We start from the raw sequence: 27,506 nt of genomic DNA on the forward strand, positions 1-27,506 counted from the left end.
TTTGACATGTCTTTACTTACTAATCTTATTTAATGTTTGTAGAAATAAGAACATATAAATAATTACGTATAAAACTGATTAAATAAATACATAGATTATTGTAGAAAGATGAATGGGAGAAAAACTGGAATGTGAAATGGATGTTGTTATAGAAGAAGGTACAGTGATGTGTTATTGGACGACGGTGTTGATCTTGTTAACGTTTCCATTAACGATGTGAAGAAGTGAGTTACCTTAAGATATACGATTTGTCGATCAGTTCTAACATAGGATTAAAGATGGATATGCGACAACTGTGGATTGAGTTTATTCTTCCCTCTCATGAAGACAAGGACAAAGCCAGGAATTCGATATGGGTGGGACAAGGCATTTGCCCCTCGTGGAACTACATTAGATCGGTCCCTGCATGAAGAGATCGGTCAAACTATGCGAGCGAGAGAACCTTGTGAGTCGATCGAACTATCCATGACTTTATACTCGACTTCATAACTTGCAACTTGGTCGAGCAGTTGCCAATTACCTGAGCAAGGTACAACTAATCTAATTAAGAAAGAAGTAAATGGTCAACTTAAAAGCAAGAAATAAATTTCAGAGCAGATGCATGGTTGTGAGTGCTAGTGAATTAGTAGTAGGCAACAACTTGAAGCAAATGGCTAACTATAAAAAATATGAGACATATTATTGAAAAACACACAGCAAAACGGTTTTGTTGCCTCTTCTGACATTTCTACAATAATAAAAGGACTCCCTCCAACTAATAATCTAGAAAAAACGCAGTTGGTACCATTTTTGTCTAACAGAAGTTGTCGATAACGAAAATGATTTGAAAGAGGTAAATATAATTAGAAAAATGATCATGAAAAAAGTCTTAGCCGTGCTTGTTTAATTGCAAGAAAATATCTGTTAACTATGTGAACAAATGAAATTTATGCTACAGATGACAAAAGTGCAAATAAACTAAGGCTGAGTTAGAGCATCTCCAGTGGCGGACATCCCACTAGGACATCCCAAAAACACCTCATGCCACGTCACTAGGACTTCCCATCCCACTGCCACGTCACTAGGACATCCCCTCCTATGTCCGCCCTTCCCACTAGGACATCCCGCAATAAAAAAAATCACAATAATTTAATTACGTAAAAACGGAAATATAATTTTGACACGGAATACGGGAAAGCAAAATACGGGCAAAAATACATATTCATAAAACATAAAAAAAACATAGTTAGAAAAAAGCAAAATACATAGTCATTCGAAAAAAGAAAAATACATAATCTGTTGGATATTTTAGTGTAATTGGATTAACTTGATTGATCAATATAATTATAACGAGACATCAAATAAGTTGAAAGTGCGGAGTGCACACTTATTTGAATTCGTTATGATTAGACGGGGGTTCGGGGGCAGCGCCCCCGAGAGCGGGGTCCAAGGGGCGGCAGCCCCTGGCGGGGTCCAAGGGGCAGTGCCCCTGGCTGGGGTCGAACTGTGCAGAAATTTTCATCAGGAAATGAAATTTTCGATAATTGAAGGACCAAATTCCAATTTTATAACCCGCCAACAATCAGTTATTTTCGGTTGTGAAATGAAGGGATGCAACGTTTCATCCTAAACCTCTACATAATCCAACATCCCTGGCTCACTCCGCGTTGAAATGAAGTTCAACGAGCCGTATATATAGAGTTTTTTTTTAAAAAAATAATAATAATTTCCGGACGTCCGACCCTTGCCACAGTGGCGGACGTCCGCCCGCCCGTCGCCGGGACATCCGAGGACACCCGACGTCCTCACGGGACGTCCGTATCCGACCTAAACGCCACAATGGCGGACGTCCCGGTCGCCCGTCGCGATGTCCGACCGGACGTCCGCCATTGGAGATGCTCTTAGGTACATGATATTGGAGATGTGGAATTCGAATTGGAATTGGAGTTTTCAATTCCAAATCCAATATTTGGCACCACAAAAATATTTGAATTCTAAATAGTCATAAAATTAGATAGTTTCATCATATATCCACAACACGCACTTCACATATTTCACACACTTCATACACTTCACACATTTCACACACTTCACACCATCACACAGTTCACACCTTCACACACTACACCCACTTCACACACTACACACATTTAACAAACACTTCACATAGTACACACATTTCACACACACTGCACGCACTTCACACATTACCCACATTTCACATACTACACACACTACAAAAATTCCACACACTGCACACATTTCACACACGTCACGTACTACACATGTTTCACACACTACACACATTTCACACACTACACACATTTCACACACTACATACACTTCACACACAAACACATTTCATACACACTACACGCACTTCACACACAAACACATTCGATACATTTCACACACTACACACATGACACATTTCATACATTACACGCATTTCACACACACTTAACACATTTCACACACTACACACATTACACACTTTCCACACATTTCAAGCATCTAATTTTTTATTTTTTTATTTTAGTTTTTATACTACCTTCGTCCCATAAAAATATGTGCACTTTCCATTTTTGTGCGTCCCACAAAAATATGTGCATTCCATTTTTGGAAAGTTATACTCCCCACGTCCCACGTTACTTGAGCCGTTTATTTTCTACACGGGATTTAAGAAAGTTGTGTTTAGTGAGTTAAATAAAGTAGATGAGAGAATAAAGTAAGAAAAATAAGAGAGAGCAAAGTAAAAAAAGAATAAAGTATGTGAGATTAGATGTTTTATTTTTAGCCAAAAGGAGAAATGACTCAAGTAACTTGGGACAACCCAAAATGGAATACGACTCAAGTAACTTGGGACGGAGGGAGTATCAATTTAATAATGTAGGTTCCACTATCCACTAACACTACTTTAACTATCATTATCCTTCCCTCTCTTCCTTTATCATACCATTTTCCTCCCTTCTCTTACTTTATCAATTTTGTTTTAATTTCTGTGCCATACTCATTGCTCATATTTTTATGGGACGGAGGGAGTATTTTTTTCTATCCGAACTGAATCGAATCGAAAACTGAAATTTTCAAAATGTTTAAATTGAACCAAACCGAAAAACTGAAAAATCAAACCAAATTTGAAATTTCATCTTGTGAATAGTGTGTATTTTGTGTATAGCGTGGGTAGTGTGCGTATTTTGTGTAGTGTGTGCTTTTTGTGTATAGTGTATATAGTGTGTTTATTTTATGTATAACGTGCATGTAGAGTGTGCAATGTGTGGAGTGTATTTTTTTAGTGTGTGGAGTACGTGTACGTTGTGTATAATGTGTGTAGTGTATGTATAGTGTGTCGAAGGTGTGTATTTTGTGTGTAGTGTATAATGTGTGTAGTGTGTGTATAGTGTGTCGAAGGTGTGTATTTTGTGTATAGTGTGTGGAATGTGTGTATTTTGTGTATAGTGTGTGTATAGTGTGTATGTATTTTATGCAAAGTGTGTGTGAGTGTGTATTTTGTATATAGTGTGTGTACAGTGTGTGCACAAATTCTTCAAATTCAATTTCATATTAATTACTTCATTTTACCAAACATAAGATTTGGAATTGAATTAGAATTCAATTCCTTCCAAATCAATTCAGTTTTTCGGATACTTGTGTTAAGATTTTAATGTCATTGTGTTGATATTTGTAATATAATATGTTGATATAAAAAATTCATGAAAATTATTATAATATAACAAATTGACTCTCTTACCCTTTTCTTGATATTTTGTGTACTATTTATTAAAATCTGTGAGCTTTAATCTTATCAACTCATTTTAAAATCTAATAGTGTAAGATTGGTCTTAGTTGTGGATTGGACTACTTTATCTATTTTAACATGCCCCTATAGAATATTATATGAAAATTCAGTTTAGCCTTATTCTTTAATTTATAATTCTATTTCATTGAACGTTAAACATTGGAAACGGGATATCCAGATATTTTTGTATATATAAAATATTATATTCCAACGGGATATCCAGATATTTTTGTATATATAAAATATTATATGAAAGTTGAGAGAGATGAGGAATATAAAAATTAATAAAATTAATACTCCCTTCATTCTTTATTAATAGATGCATTTCTTTTCGATTTAAAGTTTAAGAATATTATGTTAAATGGATGGTGAAAAAAGTAAGAGAGAATAAAGTAAGAGATAATAAAGTAAGAGAGATGAATAGATAATAAAGTAAAAGGGAGCATTACTCTTTACCAAAAATAGAATTGACTCAATTAACTTGGAACTTTCCAAAATAGAAAAATAACTCTATTAACATTGAACATGGAGTAGTAGTTTTGCCTAAAATGACATAGATATGTCTTTCCGTCTCATAAAAATATATGTATTTAAAATAACATAAGAATTAGTGCATTATTGGTAAAATAAAATATATTAGAAGAATAGTATTTAAAATAATTTTAATGAATAATTAAAATCCACATTATTTATTATTAGGAGTCGTTTGATTTCCATGAAACGGATAGTTAGTGAATTTTTATCTATTGAATGCATATGTTTGGTTTTGCATTATTTATTACTTATTGGCCTAAGAGCATCTCCAGTGGGCGGATGTCCCACTCGGACATCCACTAGGACATCCCAAAAACACCTCTTGTCACGTCACTAGGACTTCCCATCCCACTGCCACGTCACTAGGACATCCCATGCACAATCCGCCCTTCCCACTAGGACTTCCCGCAATAAAAAAAATCACAATAATGTAATTACGTAAAAACGGAATTATAATTTTGACACGGAATACGGGAAAGCAAAATACGGGCAAAAATAGATAGTCATAAAACATAAAAAAAACATAGTTATATAAAAAACAAAATACATAGTCATTCAAAAAAAGAAAAATACATAGTCCAATATCCCCGACTCACTCCGCGCTGTCCTCGTCGCCCGTATATATAGAGTTTAAAAAAAAATTAATTACCGGACGTCCGACCCACTCCACAATGGCGGACGTCCGCCCGCACGTTGCCCGCACGTCCGAGGACACCCGACGTCCTCACGGGACGTCCGTATCCGACCTTCGACGCCACAATGGCGGACGTCCCGGTCGCCCGTCGCGGACTTCCGACCTGACGTCCGCCATTGGAGATGCTCTAAGAATCGGGAGCATGTCCGTGGTAATTGTTCACATAACTGTTATTTACAAATAGTAGATTGAAGCTCCGATATGTAAATTGTCTCGTTCTCCGCACCCAGCAAAGAAGTTGAAATTCATATTTTATCCCTCAATTATTATCTTAACTATTCAATGTTGCCTTACTTTTTTACTATACTTATAGATCACACCTTCCACTAAATCATTCCACTTATATTTTATTATAAAATTAATATACGGTATAAAAGTATGAATCATATTCCATTAACTTTTTCTCCTCGCTTTCTACTATATTTTTTAAAATGTATGTCAAGTTAGCCGGTGCCAATTAATGAAAAACAGAGGAAGTAAATGTTAGAGCATCTCCAATGGCGGCGAGCGGACAGGCTAGTCGATTCCCGGCGCTGGCCGGTCAGCTTCCCGAACCATTGGAACCGGCGAGCGCCATTTAGGCAAAAAAATCGGTGACCCGACGCCGATTTTCGTGCGCTGGCCGATCCGCTCGCCGGTCGGCTGGCCGCCATTGCAGGCTCCTGATCGGCGAGCGATCGACCAACTCAATTTTTTTATTTTTTGAAACACTATTTATACGCGATTTGCACGTCATTTTCATTCACACCACTTATTTTAACGAGTTTTCTCTCCATCTTAATTTATGTACAAGAGCAACAACGTGAAATGAGTAACGCGGGTGGTAGTAGTGGTGGTGATGCTGAGGAGTACGAACGACAAATGAACGAATAGTTGGAGGCCTATACGTCCCGCGAGATAAACTGGTTGATACAAAGGGCCTTGCATGATATGGGCTATTACTTGGTGGATGGGATATACCCTAGGTGGCCCGTCTTTGTGAAGACGATCAGATGCGCATCAGATGAAAGGAAGACCTACTTTGCGGAACGGCAGGAGTCGGCGCGCAAGGACGTGGAGCGCGCATTTGGTGTGCTCCAGTCTCGATGGGCGGCAATTAGGGGTCGAACGCGTTTGTGGCATGTCGACTGCATTGCTGATATAATGTACGCCTGTATTATCTTGCACAACATGATTGTCGAAGATGAAGGTGTATAACTGACTAGTTGGGCCAATGACGATGCTAATAAAGCCGGCCCAAGCCATGGCGTGGCCGCCCCTAACGTACGAGGGGGTACCTCACGATGAAGTCGGCCGCCTCAAGGCACATGCCGACATGCGCCAAGTGGATGCTCATATTCGACTCCAAAAGAATTTAATTGAACAGTTGTGGGCGCGAAAGACTGCATGTCGTTAGATTTTTTTTAATTAATGTAATTTTTTTTAATTAATGTATTTTTTTAATTTTACTAATATTATTGAATTTTCTCGTATCTATGTCGTAAATTTAATTCCGTATTTTGTTTGATTGTTAATTATTTATTTTTTATAATTTTATTTATTGTGGCTAACCTATTATTTGTCCAATTGCTTGTCCTGATGATGTAGTTTGAGAAATTTTTAATGCTTGTCCTGATGATGTAGTTTGAGAAATTTTTAATTCTGATGATGTGGCATGAGCAATTTGTGGCTAGCCTTACCATTGGAAATGTTCTTAAAATGACTCCAATGTTCTTAAAATGACTCTGGATCGAGGGGAGTATTTGGAAATGCTCTTAAAATGACTCTGGATTGAGGGGAGTATTAAAATATCTTCTTCCTCAAAAATATCTGTACCTTAACTTATCCAACTCCAACCCATTAATTATCAAATTCTAATAAATCTTATTACCAAATTTAACAATGTTATTTAAATATGGTAATCTTCCATAATAAACACCCTATCCCTATCCAACGAATTTAAATTTGGAAAATCAAGTTTAAACGAAATTAATAAGGTACAAGGAGAAAAAAACAGAAGTGGAGATTGGAAGATTGAAAGCAGATGTTTGCTTGAAACAAGGAGGCAGCAAATTTATTAAAAACTATACAGGAAATGCGCGTTTAATCTAAAAATTCAGAATCAACTCTAGCGCGGCTGCTGGATCGCCCTGGGTTTGACCTTCATGTTGACAATCTTGGGCGCCTTGTGGCAGTACCTTGGCACCTCCACCTCTCCACGCGGCTTCCGCCACTTCAACCACCCCAAAGCCACCACATCTCTGCTGCTCTCTTTCCCTACGCAATCGATAACTAAGTCAACAGACTCGCAATTGGGGATTAATTCGTTAAAGGAATTGAATTTTACCTTGAGTAACGGCATCGGCGATGAGGCTATTGTTATTGTTGTGTTCGTCGAGAAACGGCGATGGATCGAATTGGGGATCGGAGAAGCACTCACGGAGCCAGTAATCACGGAACCAGGGAGAAGACTGAACGAGATCCCACCACTCATCGGAAAAGTCTTCCACCGCTCGGTATGCCGACGGGACGAATATCGGCGCCTTTGGATTCAGCACTGAAGTCGCCATTTAGGATTGATTTTGAGTCGATAAATATCTGTATGTGGATAACACAGATAGATAAAAATGCGTGTTTATATAAAAACTGCTTCATATTTGGATAAGGACGCGTCATGTCACGTGCGTTTCGGATATTTTTTTATTTATTTAAAATCTTACATTATGTTTGATTGATAAAAACAATTAGTAGGAGTATAAAAAAAATGAATTATCAATAAAGCATCTACAATAACTTCACCCTAGCTATAGCCAAAAACTCCTTCTGTCATATCATCATGCCCTTTCCACTGCTTAGCCAATGCACTAGCATAGTAATAGCTCAGCCAATGCCCTAGCTCTCCCAAGAAAAAAAAACACAAAAAACAACAACGAAATAAACTGGAGAAAAAAACATAGGAATAGGGTATTTTATAGAAAAAAAATCAGCTAACCGCTTGCTCGTCCACGCAATAGTGGACTAGCGATCGACTAGCCGCGCTCGTCCACGCCTTAGCTCTAAGGCATTTTTTTCGTCCTCTCGGCTTGCCTACCGCAGTAAAAGACTAGCCGCTCACCGTCTCATTCAAGATGCCCACATACTTGAATGACATGAGATTTTAGGTGAAGTAAAGCAGTGTTAAAAAAATAGAGTGGAAAAGGTGATTGAACATTTTTAATGAAAAAAGAGGAGAGGGATATTTATTTTCAAATATAGCAAGTGGACATCTGATGCACTTTTTATTAGCACTAAATAAACCTGCAAGTATACAGAGTATATATAGTATAGCTAAATGTCAGTACCGGATATCGAACACAGGGAAAACAGACACAAATTGTCGATCATCTACTAAACTTCTTTCACTATTTGGAAAACCGAAAGATTTTGGAATTTTTGAAAATAAAAACAAGTAAAAGCAAGTAAATCACAGAGATAAGATATGAGAGATAATGGAATTCTAAGGATGTGCGTTCACAGTTATGGTTATACAAATTCCTATTACAATACCCTAGCACAAATTCCTACTACAATACCCTAGCACAGTTCTTACTTCAGCAGGACGAGTCACCTAAGTTTTGCCCATGCGGCACAAGCGTATATTACTAACACTAGGGTTGTCAATCCTAGATTGGAACTCCTAAAAACTTCTAAGACCCTTGAAAAGTCATCACTCTCAATTAACAGTGTCGTTTTAAGGGAAACTAATTGTAGTGTCTACTAAGTGGACCTAACTTGCCAACCTCCTCTCACGATTATGTAGCAAGTTATATTAAATCATCACAGAATGTGTCACTCAAACGTGAAGCATTATCCAACAACTTAGGCAATAAACGAAGTAAAAACAAAACGAATATTAAATAGCAAAACAGAATTGTATAACCAAGGTAGTTACTAACACATCCCTAGAATCCTATGAGTTTAGTTACACATGATAGAATAATCTAAAAACATAGATTGTAGGGAAAACAAAGTGTACATAAGAACTAAAGTAATAAAACTCAAAGGTTGAATCCTTGTAGCCTTGATCTTCTCTTGATTCCTTCTTCTACCCCTTGCACTATGAAGAACTCTCAAATTTATGCTCTTGGATTAATTGGCAAAAAGAAGATCCTTAATGAAGAGGTTTGAGGGGGTATATATAGTGCTAAAATCGTTCCTCAATAAATAAGGCAAAAGTGGCTAAGTTTGGTAAATCTTGGGGAGAAAGTAGGTCAATTCTGTGGGCGCGTTTTCCCAGCGGGCCGCAGCACCTTGGCCAGCGGCCGCTGTGGTTTGATCCGTAGCCTCTGCCTCTCGGATAGAGGTCGCTACACTATGTTGCAGTGGTCGCTGTGAATAATCCCGTAGTTTCTGCCTCTCGGATAGCAGTCGCTGGGCGTGTTCTTCGTTTCAACAAAACTTTCTCCGGAGCGGACCGCTACTGGCTCAGCGGTCGTTGGCCCCAGCGGCCGCTATATGGGTTGCAGCGGACCGCTGGGCGTCTCGAATGCTCCAGATTTCCAACTTCGACTTTTAGCTGTGTTTTTAGGCTCAAATATGCACATTTCTCACAAAACACGTCAAAATACCAAAATAGCTATTACATACAAAATATGGACATGAATTGTGATTTTGACATTAAAAACAGACAAAATAAAGGCCTTAAAAAAGTGTAAAAATCCAAGCGTATCAACATCTTAAGTGAAACAAACTAAAAAGGAAAGGTGAACGTCATCACTTGGACTAGAGATGCCCAAGGTTTACGGTTCCGACGGTTACGGTTCTGATTCGGAACCATGAGAATTTATCTGAACTGAAACCGTCAATTTTAGAACTGTGGTTCGGTTCAGGTTCATAAATTTCTGAACTGAAACCGTGCCAAAACCACCAGTTCCGGGCGCTTCCAAACCTAAAACGCGAAAATCGCCGAAAAATCGTGAAACCGAGTTGGAACCGGAAAAAACCGCTCAAAACCGATGGTTCAAAACCGTGAAAATAGTAAAAAACTGCCGGAAAACCGCCGATTCAGAACCCAAAGCAGAACCGACAGTCTTGGAACCGAAACCGTAGCTGCTAAACACCTACGCGGTTTGGTTCCGGTTAGGCAATTTCTAAAACCGTTACTGGCGGTTCCGGAACGTGGTCACCTCTAACTTGGACAGAGGGAGCAGTTGATATGTCGATGCATAGATGAAAGTATACATTATTCTATTCAATCTATTCTTCTTTTATATTTCTTTCATTTCTTGTTTATATCTATTTCTCTCTCGAATTTTAATCGATTTTCGAGAGTCGCCAAAAATATCTTCATCAAATATTGACGCCACTAACAGATTTCATTATATAAACCAAACCTTTTTAACACTTAGGGCGCGTTCACCTTTTTGGTGTTGAAGAAATAAATAACAATTCTGGATTAGATTTACCTGCGTGGGGCCCATAGAAATAAACAGTTGATCTTGTGTTTGGTGTTCAAGAAATATATCCAAATTTGGCTTATGTAATTTTGTTTTATGTTTTTTTATACATTTCATTTATTGACCGACGAAAATGCCCCTGGGACTTGGCTTTAGTCCATGAACACGCGCGACAAGTCAAAATTTTGGTTGTCATTACCCCAAATAAAGTGGGTGAAGAAGAAGAAGAAGAAGAAGAAGAAGAAGAAGAAGAAGAAGAAGAAGGAGAAGACTCAACCAATTAAGAACAGCGGCGCAATTCTTGGCATATTCACTAGTTTTGGTAAAATTAAAGGAGATTAATGAATGAAACATTGCCTCATGGAAGTTCTTGGCCGATTTCAACAAGATGAAGAAGCCTTACCCCTACCCTTTCAATTCATGTTTCCTTTTTCAACCAAACAAAAATAAGCACTTTCTAAACTACTAGTTTTACAAATCGACCCATGAAGTTTTCTTTATCAAAAACCAACAAGGAGTTTCCCCATCTTCTTCATATTCTCATCAATTCCCTGCAGGTAGCCACTTTTTTGAGATTTTTGAGATTTGAGATTCATGTGTCCCACAACAGCTTGAGATTTGTAGAACTTGAGGGAAAAAAACTGCACTCAGACTTTTCTCAGTTCATCTTTTTGGAAGAATTGAGGAAGATGAAAATTTGGGGTGGAGAAATCCAAAATGCATGTCGTCGAGCCTATTGTCATACAAGAAGGGGCTCACCGATTTTCACCTAATGCTGGAATGGAAATAGGGAAGACGTCTGATTTGGGTGAGAAATTGAATTTTTCAGGGGTAAATAGGTAATTGTGCATTCAATTCTTGACACAAATTTCAGAGCAGACTCAATTGTCACCAACTTCTAAACATTTGAATCAAGGCAATTTCCCCAATGCACAGTGTGGGCCGTCATCATCTGGCGGCCCCGACAGAATTCTACCGAAGAAAGTGAACACCCTAACTTGCCTAGATTTAGACCCAATTCCGGATATAAACAGAAAGGTGAACGCGCCATTAGGGTATGTTCGTCTTTATAAAATTAGTGGAAAAACCACGTTTTCCAACATCTTTTTGTTCATTTGGATATTTTTTTCGGTTCGACCGGGGAAAGCTGAATAACCCGCAAAATTGAGTTAAGAACACCACAAAAGCGGCCAGTACTTTCCATGCTTGGGCGTTGGACAGAGATCCTCCACAATCTGCTTACTCTAAAAAAGTCGAAACACTGTAAATTTGTCCTCATCATTTTCAAGCAAGTTTAACGATGCATTTTTCGCCATCCATTTTTGTCATCATCTTCAACTTTTGGTCCGGCTTGAGTGGTTCATAAAGGTTAGGTGTGTGATATGCTTTGGCTTTTGAAGGTTAACTTAGTTAGCATGGTTTTAATCATATTTTGTCTTTGTTACGTATGATTATGACTATTTCTCTATTAAATTGGTATTTGACCATTTAGTGAAGAATGCGCAAAAAAATGGTTCAAAATGGGCTAAAAGGTGAAAAGGAGAACATGGACTCGAAAACGAAGAAACTTACAGAGCCATCGAGTCACCGAGTTCGCCCCATATGCAAACCCAACAACTCGTCGGAAGTGTTCTGGCTTCCAGAACAAAATCAGTGACTCACCGACTTTGTAAGAAAGACCGATCCTGTGACCCACCGAGAATGAGGACTAGTCTAGAATAGAACTAGTGACTCGTCGACCAACTGATTTTGCCGCCAGACTAGGTTTTCATGCTGATTTTCGCCCTAGGTATAAATAACTTATGGCATGATTCCTAAATCACAGTCCGACACGCCTCAAAACACAGTTTTTTCACCTTAGAAGAAGAGAAGAACGGATAAGAAACAATGATTCAACGCGAGATTGAAGATAGAGATTGAAAATAATGAGAAATCTCCAAAATTAGCTAAAGATTTGGTCTTGTAAAAACCAAATACGACAATACATTTAAAATTCAAAACCAGAACATTACAATAACAACATAAAAACACATTAGTTAGAAACTTAAATAAATATTACACTAAAAAGGATAGGAAAAAGTCGAAGTCAGAAGTCTTGAGGAAAAGACGTAGCCAGCGGTCCGCTGGGCCTCTGCCAGCAGCTGCAAGAGCCCATCGACCACCAAAGAAATAGCGGTTTGCCTCAGAATTTGTGCCTGGAAGAAGAACACGACCAGCGACCGCTGGATCCTAGCCAGTGATAGGTTCGAGTTGTCCCGAGAGACTAGAGACTTAGCAGCAGCCCGTTGTGACCTGTCCAGCAACCCGCTGGGCGGCGGACTATTTAACCTATTTTCCCTCCAAGATTAACCTTGTTGGGATTGAAGATATACCTTATTGAGGAGCACGACTTGAAGGCTATAAGTACCCCTAAAGCTTTACCAAAGAAACCTTTTCTTGCATTCTATACTTGAGAGATACATTGAGAATTCATGTCCATTGTTCTACTTCTTTTCACCATACTTGGAGTTTGAAGCTTGGATTCAAGAGAAGACTAGAGAACAAGATAGGGGTTTAGTTTATTTGTGTATGAGTAGCTAAATTTGTAGAATTCTAGTGATGTGTTAGTAACTACTTCCTCCGTCCGCGAATAGGAGTCCCATTTTTTCATTTTAGTCTGTCTTTGAATAGGAATCCTGGTTCATTTATATTATAAATGGTACTCCATTCGTCCGCCATTAGGAGTCTCGGCCACTTTTGCGCACTCGCTTTATAAAAATAATAATAAATAGTTAAAGTGAAAAAATGGTAAAGTAAGAGAGATAATAATGTTGAGATCTCAACATTATTTCTCAACATTATTATCTCTCTTACTTTACCATTTCTCCACTTTAACTATTTATTATCATTTTTATAAAGCGAGTGCGCAAAAGTGACCGGGACTCCAAGTTAAAGAGTCATTAAGTTAAGGCCTTTACCGGATTAAGTTTGCTAGCAAAACCCAACATGGATAGAAATAAAAACATAGATAAGAACCAAAACATGGAAATCTATCAAAACACAGTCATGGATTCATATTTACAAGCTCCCCTAACAAACTAGAAGTAATCCCTAAAATCTAGCCACTCATAGTGGGCAACAATACAATATGAGGAGTAAATGCTACTATATGAGGCTTGATTTTAGGTGGAAAGGGGCTTGATCTTCTCTCTCCTTCCTAAAATAGATCCCAAGCTCTAATTGCTCTTCAAAATTAGTCTCCAGCCGCCTCCCTTGGTTTGGAAGTCGTGCCGTAGCTATTTAAAAAGTTAAGGCTCAAAAACAGGCCCGGTAACATTTTTTTTTCTGTATTGCGATATCCACTCAAATCGCCCAGTCGGGCAAATTTTGCCCGGCCTCGTATTTTTTCACTGCAATGCGCGGTCTTCGTAAAATAACCATATCTTCTTCTACCGGACTCCGACTAAGGAGTACAAGGTATCCACGCGAAGCTTTTCAAAGATGAATGCAATGGTGGCCTTGTAGAAGCATTTGAAATTAATATTGTAGGGCTGATTACTGTTCAGATTCAGACCTTTTTTTCTTTCTCCTCTCTCTCTTAGAGCTTGGTTTTTTGTCCTACAATATATCAAAATGAGTCCATTTTTCACCTAAAAAAGTGTGTTAAAATAATATATAAAGGAAAATAATTTGATCACATCATATACTAAACTTGGAAAAAGGTAAATGGTTCTTTAAATCGTGGACGATCCAAAATGGCAAAATGATTCTTTAAATGGTTGACAAAGAGAGTATCTGCCAGTCATTAGAATATGTATACTTTTGACTTTATACTCTCTCCGTCCATGATTAATTGCATGAGTTAACTCAGCCAATGACAGATCCAGAAATTGAAATTTGTTGGATCAAGTACTAATAAATGGGGTATAATATATAAATGTTTCTTAAAAATATACTACTCCCTATAAATTGAAATTTGTTGGATTGAGTACTAATAAATGAACTCGGCTCAAGTTTTAAAAAATATATAGAAAAATGGATGAGAAAAGTTTGTCAAAAGAGAGTTTTAATTTTATATACTCCATCCGGACTCTATTAATTAGCATTCTTTTGACCTGACACAAATTTTAAGAAATGTAACTGTATGTGAGTTGAAAAATTAGTGAAACTTTTATATTCCCCCTGTCTCAGCTCAAGTGATTAATTTTTTTTTGTAGTTGTTTTGCGAAGATGATAATAAATAGTTAAAGTGGAGAGAAATGTAATTGTATGTGAGTTGAAAAACTAGTGAAACTTTTATACTCCCTCCGCCCCAGCTCAAAAGATTGATATCTTTTTGGCCGTTGTTTTGCGAACATGATAATAAATAGTTAAAGTTGAGTATACTCCATCCGTTCCATGAAAATATATGCACTTTTTTTCCATCCGTCCCATAAAAATATGGGCATTTCTAGGTATGGAAATTTGTCACCAACTTATTACGCATATACATTAATTTATTTACAACTTATAACACCATTACACTCATTAAATACTTATAATTCCCGTGATATTTTAAATTCACATATTTTTATGAAATGGAAAGATTATTAGTTTTATAATAAAATATGAGTAAAAATGAGTTAGTGAAATGTGAGGTTCATTGCTCAAAATAGTAAAAGTAAGTGTGACAAGTATTTGCAGAGAGAGGAAAATGAAAACTGGTAACAAGTAATGGTAGACGGAGAGAGTATTAGTTTTATAAATAAATATAAATAAGATAACTTAATAGATCGTTAAATCTATTACTAAAAACAATACTAAAAAATTAAAATAATATTTTCTCTGTTATTTATTAATTGAAGCACTTATTTTAGGCACTGAGATTAAGAATAGTGTATTAAGTGGATAGTGAATAACGTAAAAAATAATAAAGTAAGAGAGATGAAGTAAGAATAAATTAAGAAAGACGATTATTTTTTACTAAAAATAGAAATGACTCAATTATATTGGAACTTCTCGAAATAAAAAAATGACCTAATTAATATTAAATAGAAAGAAGTAATTAATTGTAGATTGACAAAGTAGAAAAGTTAATACTATTAATCAATCATGGATAAATGCAGTAGTAATAATAAATCAATCTTCTAATATCCACGTTCCCATTTTAAGTGGCATATTTTCTTTTTGAGGACGTTCATTATAAATTTACCATTTCTTAAAATAAAACATTACCATAAGTGACACATTTTTTTATGTCCCATTCTAAATGACATTATTTAAATATAGAAATATCACCCTCATTAATTTTCTCTCTTTCTTATTTTCTTCTACCTATTTTACTTATAATACAAGATTGTATAAAATCTCATGCTAAATTAGAAATGTTCTACTTAAAATAAAGAAGAAGAAGTATAATACTACATCCGTCTACCAAAAATAGACATAGTTGTGCATGACCTATGTTTTTTAATTGGTAAATTAAGAGAGATGAGGAAAAAGTAAGATAAAAGTAGTGTTAGTGAATTGTGTGTCCATATTATCAATAGTATTTAAATGTTTAAAACTTTAACTATTTAGAAATTGATCTAATTTTGACTGGACGGTCAAAAATGATAAAATTGATCTATTTTTTTGTGGATAGAGATGGTATAAAATTCTGTGCTAAATTAGAGTTATTTTGTGAGTTAAGTTGAAATAATAAAGTAAGAGGATGGAAAAATAGAAAGAGTGATGCTGCCATTTTTTTAGAAGTACTCCCTCGCCGTTAGGAGTCCCGTTGACTTTTTTGCATTTATTTTATAAAAATGATAATTAATAGTTAATGTAGAGAAATGGTAAATTAAGAGAGAATATTGTAGAGAAGTCTTCTATAATATTCCCTCTTACTTTACCATTTCTCCACTTTAACTATTAATTATCATTTTTTAAAAATAAATGCAGAAAAAGTCAACGGAACTTTTAATAGCGGATATAGGAAGTATCATCTAGACTAAAATATTGTGAAAAAGAAATGTATCACTTAAAATGTAACAAAAGGGATATATAAAGTGGAACAGGGAATATAAAAAGCATCACATTTTAATTAGTCCTTATCCTATATTATGGATGACCACACGTCATCGGGCTTATCCTTTGACACTCTTCAAAAAATCATCATTTGATAATTTCCTATTTCCAATTAGACCATATTTTCTCACTCCAATAAGCAACGTTGACATTCTCTAAATCTATCTAGGGTAAGTCTCTAGAATCTCTAAGTCATTTTCTTTTACTCTCAACTCTAAATCTATCTAGGGTAAGCCTCTAGAATCTCTAAGTCATTTTCTTTTACTCTTTGCGTCCTTTAACATGTGTCTCACTTAGATTGGATATACAGATTCTAAGAAATACTCACTCTCTCTCTCTCATAAAAGTAGTCTTTTACTTTTTTTTCCATTTTGTCTCATAAAAATAGCCACCTTTCATTATATTTTTTGCAAGTTTTCTCTCGAGGTGGGTTCCAATCTCCACTAACAATACTTCTATTACTTTTTCTTTTTATATGTCTCTTACTTTACCAATTTTGCATTAAAATCTGTGTCATCCCCAAAATCTCTATTTTTATGGGACATGGTGACTAATATCACGAACTTCGATTAAGATGTCAATTTCCACCATTAGTTGATTGTGTAGGTTGCTTGTCGGGCAGTGGCGGATTTAAGTGAAGATAAAGGAGTACGAGTGTACCCAAAACAAAATGCTGGTAGTGGGGTAGTTGTAAACATATTACCTTGCCACGCATTAGACCCAGGTTCAAATCCCGTAGACAACACACTTTAACTTATTATACTTATTTCAGTGTCCTTTTTCTTTCTTTTAACATATGATATTTTTGCTAATGAATTAATTTTCTATTTTTTTGTCTTGTAAAGTATTTTTTATGTTTTGACTGCATTTAATTTTGTTTATCTTTTTGTTATTGTACAATCAAAAACTTCTAATTAATTTATTTAATTTTCTCCTATAAACATTGTTTGATTCTCTGATTATGCATTTGTTTTATCTTTATTATTTCTCAATCCTTTGCAAAACAATTTAATTTATTTTAATGCATTTTTAAATATTTTACTCTTTCTAATGTTTTTAAACTTTTATTTTTTCTATTTTGAAAAATGACTAAATTTTATTTAGATATTTGAAAATATGATTTTTTTTCATAAAAATAATATATGTTGTTCCTAAACTTTAAATAAATCATTCATATAATACTATAAATATTCTCATTTTTATATATAATGATGTTTATTGTCAAAAAAGATATAAAATGATTAAAACATTGGCCGAATTTTGAAATTCTAAATCGTTATAACTTTGTATCGCACCCCCAGATCGGAAATCCTGGATCTGCCACTGTTGTCGGGGCTAGTCAGGAAGTTGACGTGGATTATGGAGAACTGTGTTGAAGAGAGAGAAAAGGAATGTCAACTCGTCTATCATATCATTTTTAGTAAGCGGAGATCTATTGTTGGTGGGAAATTCACACCACTATCAAAGTTCATGATATTATTTTCCAAGTTTAAAGATCGTGAAAAAAATTAAAATATTCAATAGTTTAATGATATTACCCGCCAATAATGCTAGTTTAAGCACTATTTGTTTTAATATAACAATTTACTTGATACTTCAAACAATTAGAATATCGATTAGCCTTGCTTAAAAAACGGGATGTCACAAGATAGGTACTTGAAGGGACGGTCTGAAACAAATTAAGAGATCGTCTTAGTAATGGTTGTGTCGACGATAGGAAGAAACGAATTAAAGGATCATCTACCTTGGGACGGATGGAGTATTATTTAGTTGGTTTACTTTCTTTATCTACCAATATTATTTCGTTCATCCACCAATAAATGTTTAATTTAATTTGTTTACTATTTTTAGTAATGGATGACTTCACATTCTATCAACATTATCTCACTCATATTTTATAATTAAATTAGCATATAAAATTAAGACTCACCTTACATTCTCTTTTTCCATTCATTTTATTTTACATTATACATACCATAAAACTCGTGTCAAGTTAAATTGAGTCTATTATTTTCATGGATGAATGGAATATTTGGTTTCATAACATCAATCATAGTTAATAGTTTAAAAAGTATTATTCCATCCATTCTGTAGTAGTGGAGACATTTATTTTGATAAGCGGTTTATAAAAATTGTGTTAAAGTGAGTTAAAGTAAATGAAAAATAAAATAGGAAATGAAAAAGGTAGAGAGATAAAGAGAGAATAAAATAAGAGAGAGTAAAGTAAGTGAGAAGAAATATGTTGACTTTTACTAAAAAGGAAAATGACTTCACTACTATGGAACGTACCAAAATGACAAAATGATTTCATTACTATGGAACAGAGAGAGTAATAGTTGGTTAATTTCATAATAGTTAGAATTTGTTAGTTAACCTATTTGAATAGTGCACCATCCGTCCTGGAATAGGAGTCTTATTTAGTTATGACACGAGATTTAAGAAATGTAAAGAAAAGAGGGTTGAACAAGTTAGTAGAATATGAGTCTCACTTATATATACTGTATATTAGTTTTATAACAAAATGTGAATGGAATAAATTGGTGGAATGTGTGGCCTTTTATGACAAAAATGAAATATGACTCTTATTATGGACGGATCGAAATGACAAAACAATGCTCTTATTATGAAACGGAGGGAATACTATATAATTTAATCTTTGCCCAATGAGTTGACCATACCACTGCAGTAGTTGCCGTAGAATAAAATTGCATAAAATACAAGTCATTATTAGAAAGAAAAAGAATTGAACACACATATAAAGACGAAGCTATACACTTTATTTAACATAAAAAGACAAAAAAAATCACATAAGCACACACTGATCTGGAACTTAATTACATAGTAATGCTAGGAAGTACTATTAGACTTGGACGGTTCCCTCTACCATTATTTGATTTTTCTTTACCATCCTCTCTCCACTTTCATGTCCTCCACAAATTAATAAGCGCAAGTTTATGTATCGAAATGAAGCATCAAACCAATGAAACATGAAAGTTGGAAGTTACAAGATAATGCAGTGCTTGAGCATTGTTTTTTTGACATACAACTCGAACATGAAGCGCTTCTTCCTCCCCGAATAACTCCTCTTGTTCATCCAACACTTCTTTCGCCGAACTCATTGCTGATTCGCTACAATTATCCAACAAAATTGATTTCATGCTCTCTTTTCCTCCGAGTTCTGCAGGGATCATCGTCAGCCTTCTCAATCCATACAAACGAATCTCCTCAAGACAAGGAAAGTCGTCCATGCTTTCCGACATCATCCAATTTTCAAGACCACCACACATCCCCATTGACAATAACTTGAGGGCTGGAAACTGGCCTTCACATGTTTCCCACGTGCCTGTTCCGAAGAAACCATGTTCCAACACGAGCTTCTGAAGAAGGGGCAACGAACCTATCTTCTGCAACATGTCTTCCAACTCTAAATCAAACGAGGCATTGATCGTCAACTTCATGAGCGAGTGTGGGAAGCTAATATTGTGCAGATACTCTTCACATCCCTCTTTGATTGAGCAACGGAAGGTTTCCAGTTTTCTCATACATTCGAGATAGCTCAGACAATTATGTCTCTCAATTCGTGACTCCACGTACCTAATACGCAATTTCTTGACATTCGGAATTCTTTTAACCACCTCTTCATTCAGATTGAAATTCTTCACTCCTGTGAGCGTCTGTAGATTCTCCATCACAACAATTTCGTCGTCACGGCTTGGAGGATCTGGGAGATGCAATCCTCCTGACGCGCATTCGACATGTCTGAGTCGATGCATTTTCCATATTTCAATAGGTGCGATTAGGTTATTCCTGGATGAAACTATAAGTGTATGTAGATTCCAAAGTAGATTCACCGAGGAAGGGAATTCCGACGATGAAGCAGCTCGAACAGCAAGGTATCGTGCATTCACGAATTGAAACACGTCACTAAGGAAATACTCATTGTGTACATATCCAGTTCTATCATATGCATTCAGTGTCCTCAACAATATAGCATCTGGTAAATGAGAAAATCTAGGATTATGACAAGCATAAGAACGAGAATCGGACGTCGTTTCCAAAGGATCGACGACTGAAATGCTTCTAGGAATAACAACCCGACGTTGCTTACTTAAGCCTCCAAGACTATCCTGACTTAACACACAATAGAACCTTTGTTTTCGAGCTTCTTTCAAAGATAGATATCTTAGTAAATCATGAATTTTGCAGTACTTCATGTTACCGAGTAACCCCAACTCATGAACTAGAACAAGATTTCTGTCAACTAGCTCTCTCAAGTACTCTTCTGCAACTGTTTCCAAGCTTTTATTGGTTACGGGTTTGAGAAATCCTTCACAGACCCATAGGTAGATGAGGGTTGCGACTCTAATTGCACGATCTTCCTCAAACACTCCCATATACATGAAACAAGGCTTTAGATAGGCAGGTAGATGGTTATAGCTCATTTTTAATATTCTAAACCAATATTCTTCATTTTCAGAATTCACAGTTGAACTCAAGTTTCTCTCTATGCGCTCCCAATATTCTCGTGTAGGTTCGGATTTTGCCAAAAGCCCCCCAATTACGACAATTGACAAAGGAAGTCCATTACACTTTTCCAAAATTTTCTTTCCTATTTCCCTGAGTTCAAATGGAAAAGGTTTATCCCCAAAAACAATTTTGGAGAACAATTCCCAACTGCTATCCACCTCTAAAAAGCTCATATCGAGTGTATGGGATCCGCTCAACTGGGAAGCCAAGTTTGATAGCCTAGTTGTTACCAATACTCGACTTCCATTATCGTTTTTTGGAAAGAAAAACTTCAACTTATCCCACACCTCTATACTCCACATATCATCCATTACAACGAGATATCTCCTACTGAATAAATATTTGTGCAACTCTTCTCCTAATTCGCCCTCACTCTTGCCACTCGACTTCCCTCTTATCTGATCGAGAATTTCGCCTAAAATTTCTCCTATATTATAACTTTGAGACACTGTAGCCCAAACACAAACATCATAACGATCTCTTATTAGTGGATTTTGAAACACGTGTGTGGAAAGAGTGGTCTTACCAATTCCGGCCATCCCTACAATTGGGATGACTTGGCGATCGAGATCTCCTCCAATGAGCTTATCCATGAGTTGGTGAACCAAATCATCAAACCCCACCATGCAACTCTTCCTCTTTCTAGAATTGGCTCTGAAATCAGAATGATCTGAGACCTCTCTCTGCTGCTGACGACGCTTAGCTTCGTCCGCAGCCTTCTTCACCTCTGTTTGAATCAAATCAAATTCTTGTATTATCTTCTGCATACCTTCTTCATGATTATGAGTTGTTGCTGCTGCAGCAAGGTGAATATTGTCAACTATATACGACTCGATCACATCTTCTGCTGCATACGTTGCATCTGCAATGCGAAGCTCCAAGGCATCTACTTGGCCGCCCTCAAGAAATTCCAGCAAGATGTTGAGTTTTTGAGTGAGAGATTGAACTTGTTTTTGTTGGAGAGAAATTGGAGGAGAAGGATGAAACTTGATCTCATCTATAATAGACATAAGAGAGAGAAGACCTGCATAGGCTGCCATGATCTCCAATCTCCTCTTAATTTTTTGAAAATGAACAATATAGTGTGAATCAAAATGACAAAATCAAGCATATGATGTTTCCAAGATTAGATATAATAGTACTAATCAATTAACGCGACAGGCTGGTTCCAATTTGGTTCAACAATTAGATGTTAAAGTCAACTAAAAAGTTTAATTTTTTTAGAAGATTATGGAAAAAATTAAGAGATTGGCAACACGTCAATGATAAGGTTGTCCCTCTCAACGTTATACAATGAAATAGAACAAGTCGCCCGCATGGGCAACGCAGTTGGCAACGGGGAAACAGATCTTGCTGCAATAAGTCTGGGTTCGAATTCCACTACTGTCGTGTAGTTGCTTCCATTTCTCAGTGCTTCCATTTCTCAGGCACAAGTGTGAGGCCTTGGGAGATGAGCTTCTGACAGCCAATGGGTTAAGACCACCCTCTTAACGGGGGCTACTGCATACCCTGATTGAACCCCCTCACATGATGTCGGGCTGAAGTGTGGGGCTGCCAAGGTGCTGCAATAAAATAGAACAAGTCCAAATAACGTAAATTATCTAATTGATACACACTGATTCAATTCTTAATTCAATGCATACTTTAAATTTTTGTTATATTCCGGATATGGTTTTATTGCAAAATTGCATAATTATTATGTCCTCTGATGTATAATCAATTCTTAACTAATTAGTAATTTAAAATTAAGACCGATTCTTAACTATTAGATTAGGAGATTAGTGGTTGATATAATCCTAAGTGGATTATATTTTAAATTTAAATAATTATTAAATAAAATTAAAGGGTATTAATATCAATTCTCTTTTATTAAAATTATCTAAAAACTTTAAATTTACGTAACTCTCTCGATTTAAATTATTTTTTCACAAAAAATATATCAAATTAAAGATAATTTTATAAGGATTCTAACGAGATCTCAATTGCATATGTTCCGACGATGTTCGGATGATGAAATTTGATAATTTTTATTTCAGTTTTCGTATATGTTGATAAGCAGATTTTTATCTATAAACACATTTAAAAATTTCAATATAATGCACGTAAAATCTCAATAAAACACTGTAAAATCTCAATAAAACTGTGTTGATATTTTCGTGTACTTGTGTTGAAATACTCAAGTCATTGTGTTGATATTTGTAATACACTGTGTTGATATAAAAAAAACACAAAAATTATGATATGATAACATTTTACCCCTTTGTTGATATTTTGCCTACTATTTATTTAAATTCGTAAGGTTCAATCATATTCGCTCATTTTAAAATCCAAGGGTTAGATTTGGTATTAATTTTAAATTATGATGTTATAAGCAATATAAGAGTACCCGTCATCTGAATATATATTAGCTTATTTTTAGATTTAGTCTTAGTCTTAATTTTAATTCTCATGTCATATTGTTGATATTTGTAATACACTATGTTGATATAAAAAAACACCACAAAAATTATTATATGATAACATAATGACGATATTACCCCTTTATTGATATTTTGTCTACTATTTATTGAAATTTGTGAGCTTTAATCTCATCAACTCATTTCAAAATCTAAGGGTGTAGATTTAGTCTTAGTTTTGAATTATGGTGTTATAAGCATTAGAAGAATAGCCTACAATAATATACTAAAACAAATTAAATTAAATCAGAATCTAATAACTACGAAAATAAACAAAATCAAACCAAATCCTAATAATATTAACAATAATCATAAAATACAACTAAATAATAATAGATTTACTTTTAGAATAAAATAAATTTACATATCCATATCAAATTTCTAGACATATAATAAACTTGATTATAGTTGACTACTAGTATATTTTTTACTTGGTTAAGTTGACTGCTTATATAAAAATATTTGGTATTCTGAACTTTTTCATAGGTTTTAGTATTTGTTGTGATAAACTTCTTTGGTTACTGTGTTGGGCAACTACTTTTGTATTTTACACTTCTGCTATTCTTTCTCAAAGTTAAACAAAATTATTCATCACTACATTGTAAACTTTGAATATGAAATAAGTGGCCTGAGTTTATTAAGACATATGTTCACTAAAGGTGTTAAACGAAGGCTTTGATCGGTAAAAGAAATTCTTTCTTATTCACAGATATGTGTATTTTACATTAGGCACTCATATATAGGATTTTGGATAGGCTATACAAGGAAGAAGACAATTAATTACATTGATTTGGTATCTCCTAAATTTGGTAGAATATAATTCTCCCACATCTTCGGTAATTTGGAGAATATCCTCCGTGATCTTCGTGATCTTCTCCAACACTCCCCCTCAAGTTAAGTAATGGGATTCCCGATACTTAACTTGCACAATACTTCTCGAAAGGACTTCGAGTTCACTGCCTTTGTCAATATGTCCGCCAACTGATCTTCGGACTTGACATAAGGCATCTCGACGATCTTAGCTTCAATGTTGTCCTTTATGAAGTGCCTATCAACTTCCACATGTTTTGTACGATCATGTTGAACTGGATTTTCGGAAATGCTTATCGCCGCCTTATTATCACAGAACAACTTGCACGTTTGAGATGAAAAGAGTTCTAACTCCCTCATAAGCTTCTGCAGCCATAGTAGCTCAGTCAGTCCACTCTTAATACCGCGAAACTCTGCTTCCGCGCTAGAAAGTGCCACCACCTTTTGTTTCTTGCTTCTCCATGTCACAAGGTTACCTCCCACAAAGGTGAAGTACCCTGCTGTTGACTTCCTATCATTTGGGTTTCCGACCCAATCAGCATCAGTAAATCCATGTATCTGTAGGTGCCCATGTTTCTCAAACAGGAGCCCGTGCTCGACGGTTCCCTTCAAATATCGAATAATCCGCAAACCTGCCTCCCAGCGCTCTTCTTGGGGTGCGTGCATGAACTGACTTACAATCCCCACAGCATAAGCAATATCTGGTCTTGTATGTGCTAGATAAATCAACTTCCCGACCAATCGTTGGTATCTTCCTCTGTCAGTCTGCTTTGCATTTTCCTTTATCTGTAGTCCGTGGTTTTGAACCATTGGAGTATCTGCGGGTTTACAATCTATCATCCCAACTTCAGCAAGTAAATCTAGCACATATTTCTTCTGATTTATAAAGATTCCCTTCCTCGATCGCAATACTTCTATCCCCAAAAAATACTTCAACGGCCCCAAATCTTTCATTTCGAATTCGCTGAATAGATTTTTCCTCAACTCCGCCATTTCTTCGGTGTCATCCCCGGTAAGAATCATGTCATCCACATATATGATCAGACACGTGATTTTATCCCCTCTTCGCTTTATAAACAACGTATGGTCGGAATTGCTTTGTTTGTACCCATACTTTTTCATCACCTCTGTGAACCTCCCAAACCAGGCTCTCGGGGACTGTTTCAGTCCATATAGGGTCTTCTGTAGTCTACACACTTCTCCTCCCTGGAACTCGTCAGTGAACCCAGGCGGGGGCTCCATAAAGACTGGTTTCGGTAATTCCCCATGTAGAAAGGCATTTGTCACATCAAATTGATGAAGTGGCCAATCCTTGTTGGCAGCGATCGAGAATAAAACCCTTACCGTGTTAATTTTTGCCACGGGCGAAAAAGTTTCAGCGTAGTCGACACCATAGGTTTGGGTGTATCCCTTTGCCACGAGTCTGGCTTTATATCTCTCTATTGTGCCGTCTGGCCTTCTCTTTATCGTGAACACCCATCTACAGCCAACAGTTCTGACTCCGTTGGGCAACTTATCTTTGACCCACGTATTATTCCTCTTTAGTGCCTGCATCTCAGTAAGCATGGCCTCTCTCCAGTGTTTATGCTTCATTGCTTCCTCGGCTGACTGTGGAATCTCTTCCTCGTCATATAGGGCAGCTTCGAACGCTCTTGCCATTTTTGCCAGATTTCCTTGCACAAAATTTGCCACTCCGTATCTGCTTTTCTTCCCAATCTTTTCCGGGGAATATCTCTTTGGTGGGATTCCTCTTGTGCTACGGGGAGGAAGAACATATCTCCCAGTGTCACTGTCAACTGCGTTGTCTTCTTCTGATGTTTCTGCATTTGCCGGGTCAGTATCAACCGTATGGATGTTCGGTTCAGCAATTACCTCGGATATCGGCGGAGAAGGATCGAGGGATTGCGGTTGAGAGGACTCGCTTGACGAGACATGCTCGGCGGTAGTGACAACTGGTTCTGTTTGGTCCTCAATCGAAGAATTTGGAAGTGGCACAAACCAACTTAGATAGTCCACAGAATTATCGGACTCATTCTCCCCCTGACTACTAAGGTGGGTGTGGTAGAAAAGTTCGGTCTCTAAGAAATTACAATTCATGGTAGTGATGATCTTTTTGGTGCTGGGATCAAAGCATCGAGAGCCCTTTTGGTTTACCCCGTACCCAACGAAAACACATTTGGTAGCACATGGGGATAATTTGGTTCTCTCGTGTTTGGCAATATGAACATAGACCGTGCAGCCGAAGATCTTGGGTTGAAGGTTCAAGTGTTGGGGAATTTTAGACAAAGAGGATAGGATATCAAGTGGGGTCTTTTTGTTTAGGATTTTCGTGGGTAAGCGATTCATGAGGTAGACGGATGTAGCTATGGATTCTGGCCAAAAATGTTGAGGGACTTTGGATTCAATCATTAGGGCTCGGGCTATTTCCAGAATTGTCCTATTTTTCCGTTCGGCCACCCCATTTTGTTCAGGTGTATAAGCACAAGAAGTTTGATGAACCATTCCCTTTTCTTGAAAAAATTTCGTCATAGGACCATTAATAAATTCCCTCCCATTATCGGATCGAAGAGTTTTGATTGAAGTATGAAATTGGGTTTGGACCATTTGAAAAAACAAGACAAACTTATCCATAACTTCAGACTTATGTTTCATGAAATAGATCCAAGTCATCCTAGTGCAATCATCAACAAATATAACGAAGTATCGAAAACCGTTCCCCCCAGTAAACGGTGCAGGACCCCACACATCAGAATGTACCAAAGAAAAAATAGATTGCACACGAGTTTTTGAGGGTTTAAATGACTGTCGGTGTCTTTTGGCCAAAACACAAGTTTCACAAAAAAAATCAGTAGGAAAAGGCAAGTTCGGAAAAAGTAGTTTAAAGTACCCAGGGGAAGGATGTCCTAGTCTTCGGTGCCACAGCCAAACCTCTTGTTTCGTGGACCCGTGAGCCAGCATCGCACTACCAATTTGAGCTATCTCGTCCACGTAGTAGAGTCCACAATTCTCAGTGCCACGCCCAAGTATTCTCTTCGTCCGTATATCCTGTAAAATGAAGAAATTTGGGTGCATCAGGAGAGTACAATTCAATTCTCTTGTAACGTGACTGATGGACATCAATCGTTGAGACAAAGTTGGAACATATAAACAGTTCTTGAGACGCAACGTAGGAGATATTTCTACAGTGCCAGATCCTTCAACAGTGATCAATTCCCCACTAGCTGTCTTAATATAAGTCTTGGTAATCTTATCCATATTAATAAAGT

General features: G+C 36.5%; 2 protein-coding genes across 2 annotated transcripts; both read right to left on the reverse strand.

Moving 5' to 3' along the window:
* Positions 1 to 6,943: 6,943 nt before the first annotated feature.
* On the reverse strand, positions 6,944 to 7,610 carry LOC121811431 (protein EARLY RESPONSIVE TO DEHYDRATION 15-like). Its single transcript, XM_042212285.1, has 2 exons — positions 7,333 to 7,610; positions 6,944 to 7,262 (listed from the first exon to the last, which is right to left on the reverse strand). The coding sequence occupies exons 1-2, from the start codon at positions 7,553 to 7,555 to the stop codon at positions 7,114 to 7,116; spliced, it is 372 nt and encodes a 123-aa protein (XP_042068219.1). The 5' UTR covers positions 7,556 to 7,610; the 3' UTR covers positions 6,944 to 7,113.
* An 11,809-nt stretch (positions 7,611 to 19,419) lies between these two features.
* LOC121810506 (putative late blight resistance protein homolog R1A-3) lies at positions 19,420 to 22,014 on the reverse strand. The gene has a single exon (XM_042211269.1). The coding sequence runs from the start codon at positions 22,012 to 22,014 to the stop codon at positions 19,420 to 19,422; it is 2,595 nt and encodes an 864-aa protein (XP_042067203.1).
* Positions 22,015 to 27,506: the final 5,492 nt, after the last annotated feature.

The sequence above is a fragment of the Salvia splendens genome, chromosome 7 (assembly GCF_004379255.2).
Source record: "Salvia splendens isolate huo1 chromosome 7, SspV2, whole genome shotgun sequence".
NCBI classification, from domain to species: domain Eukaryota; kingdom Viridiplantae; phylum Streptophyta; class Magnoliopsida; order Lamiales; family Lamiaceae; genus Salvia; species Salvia splendens.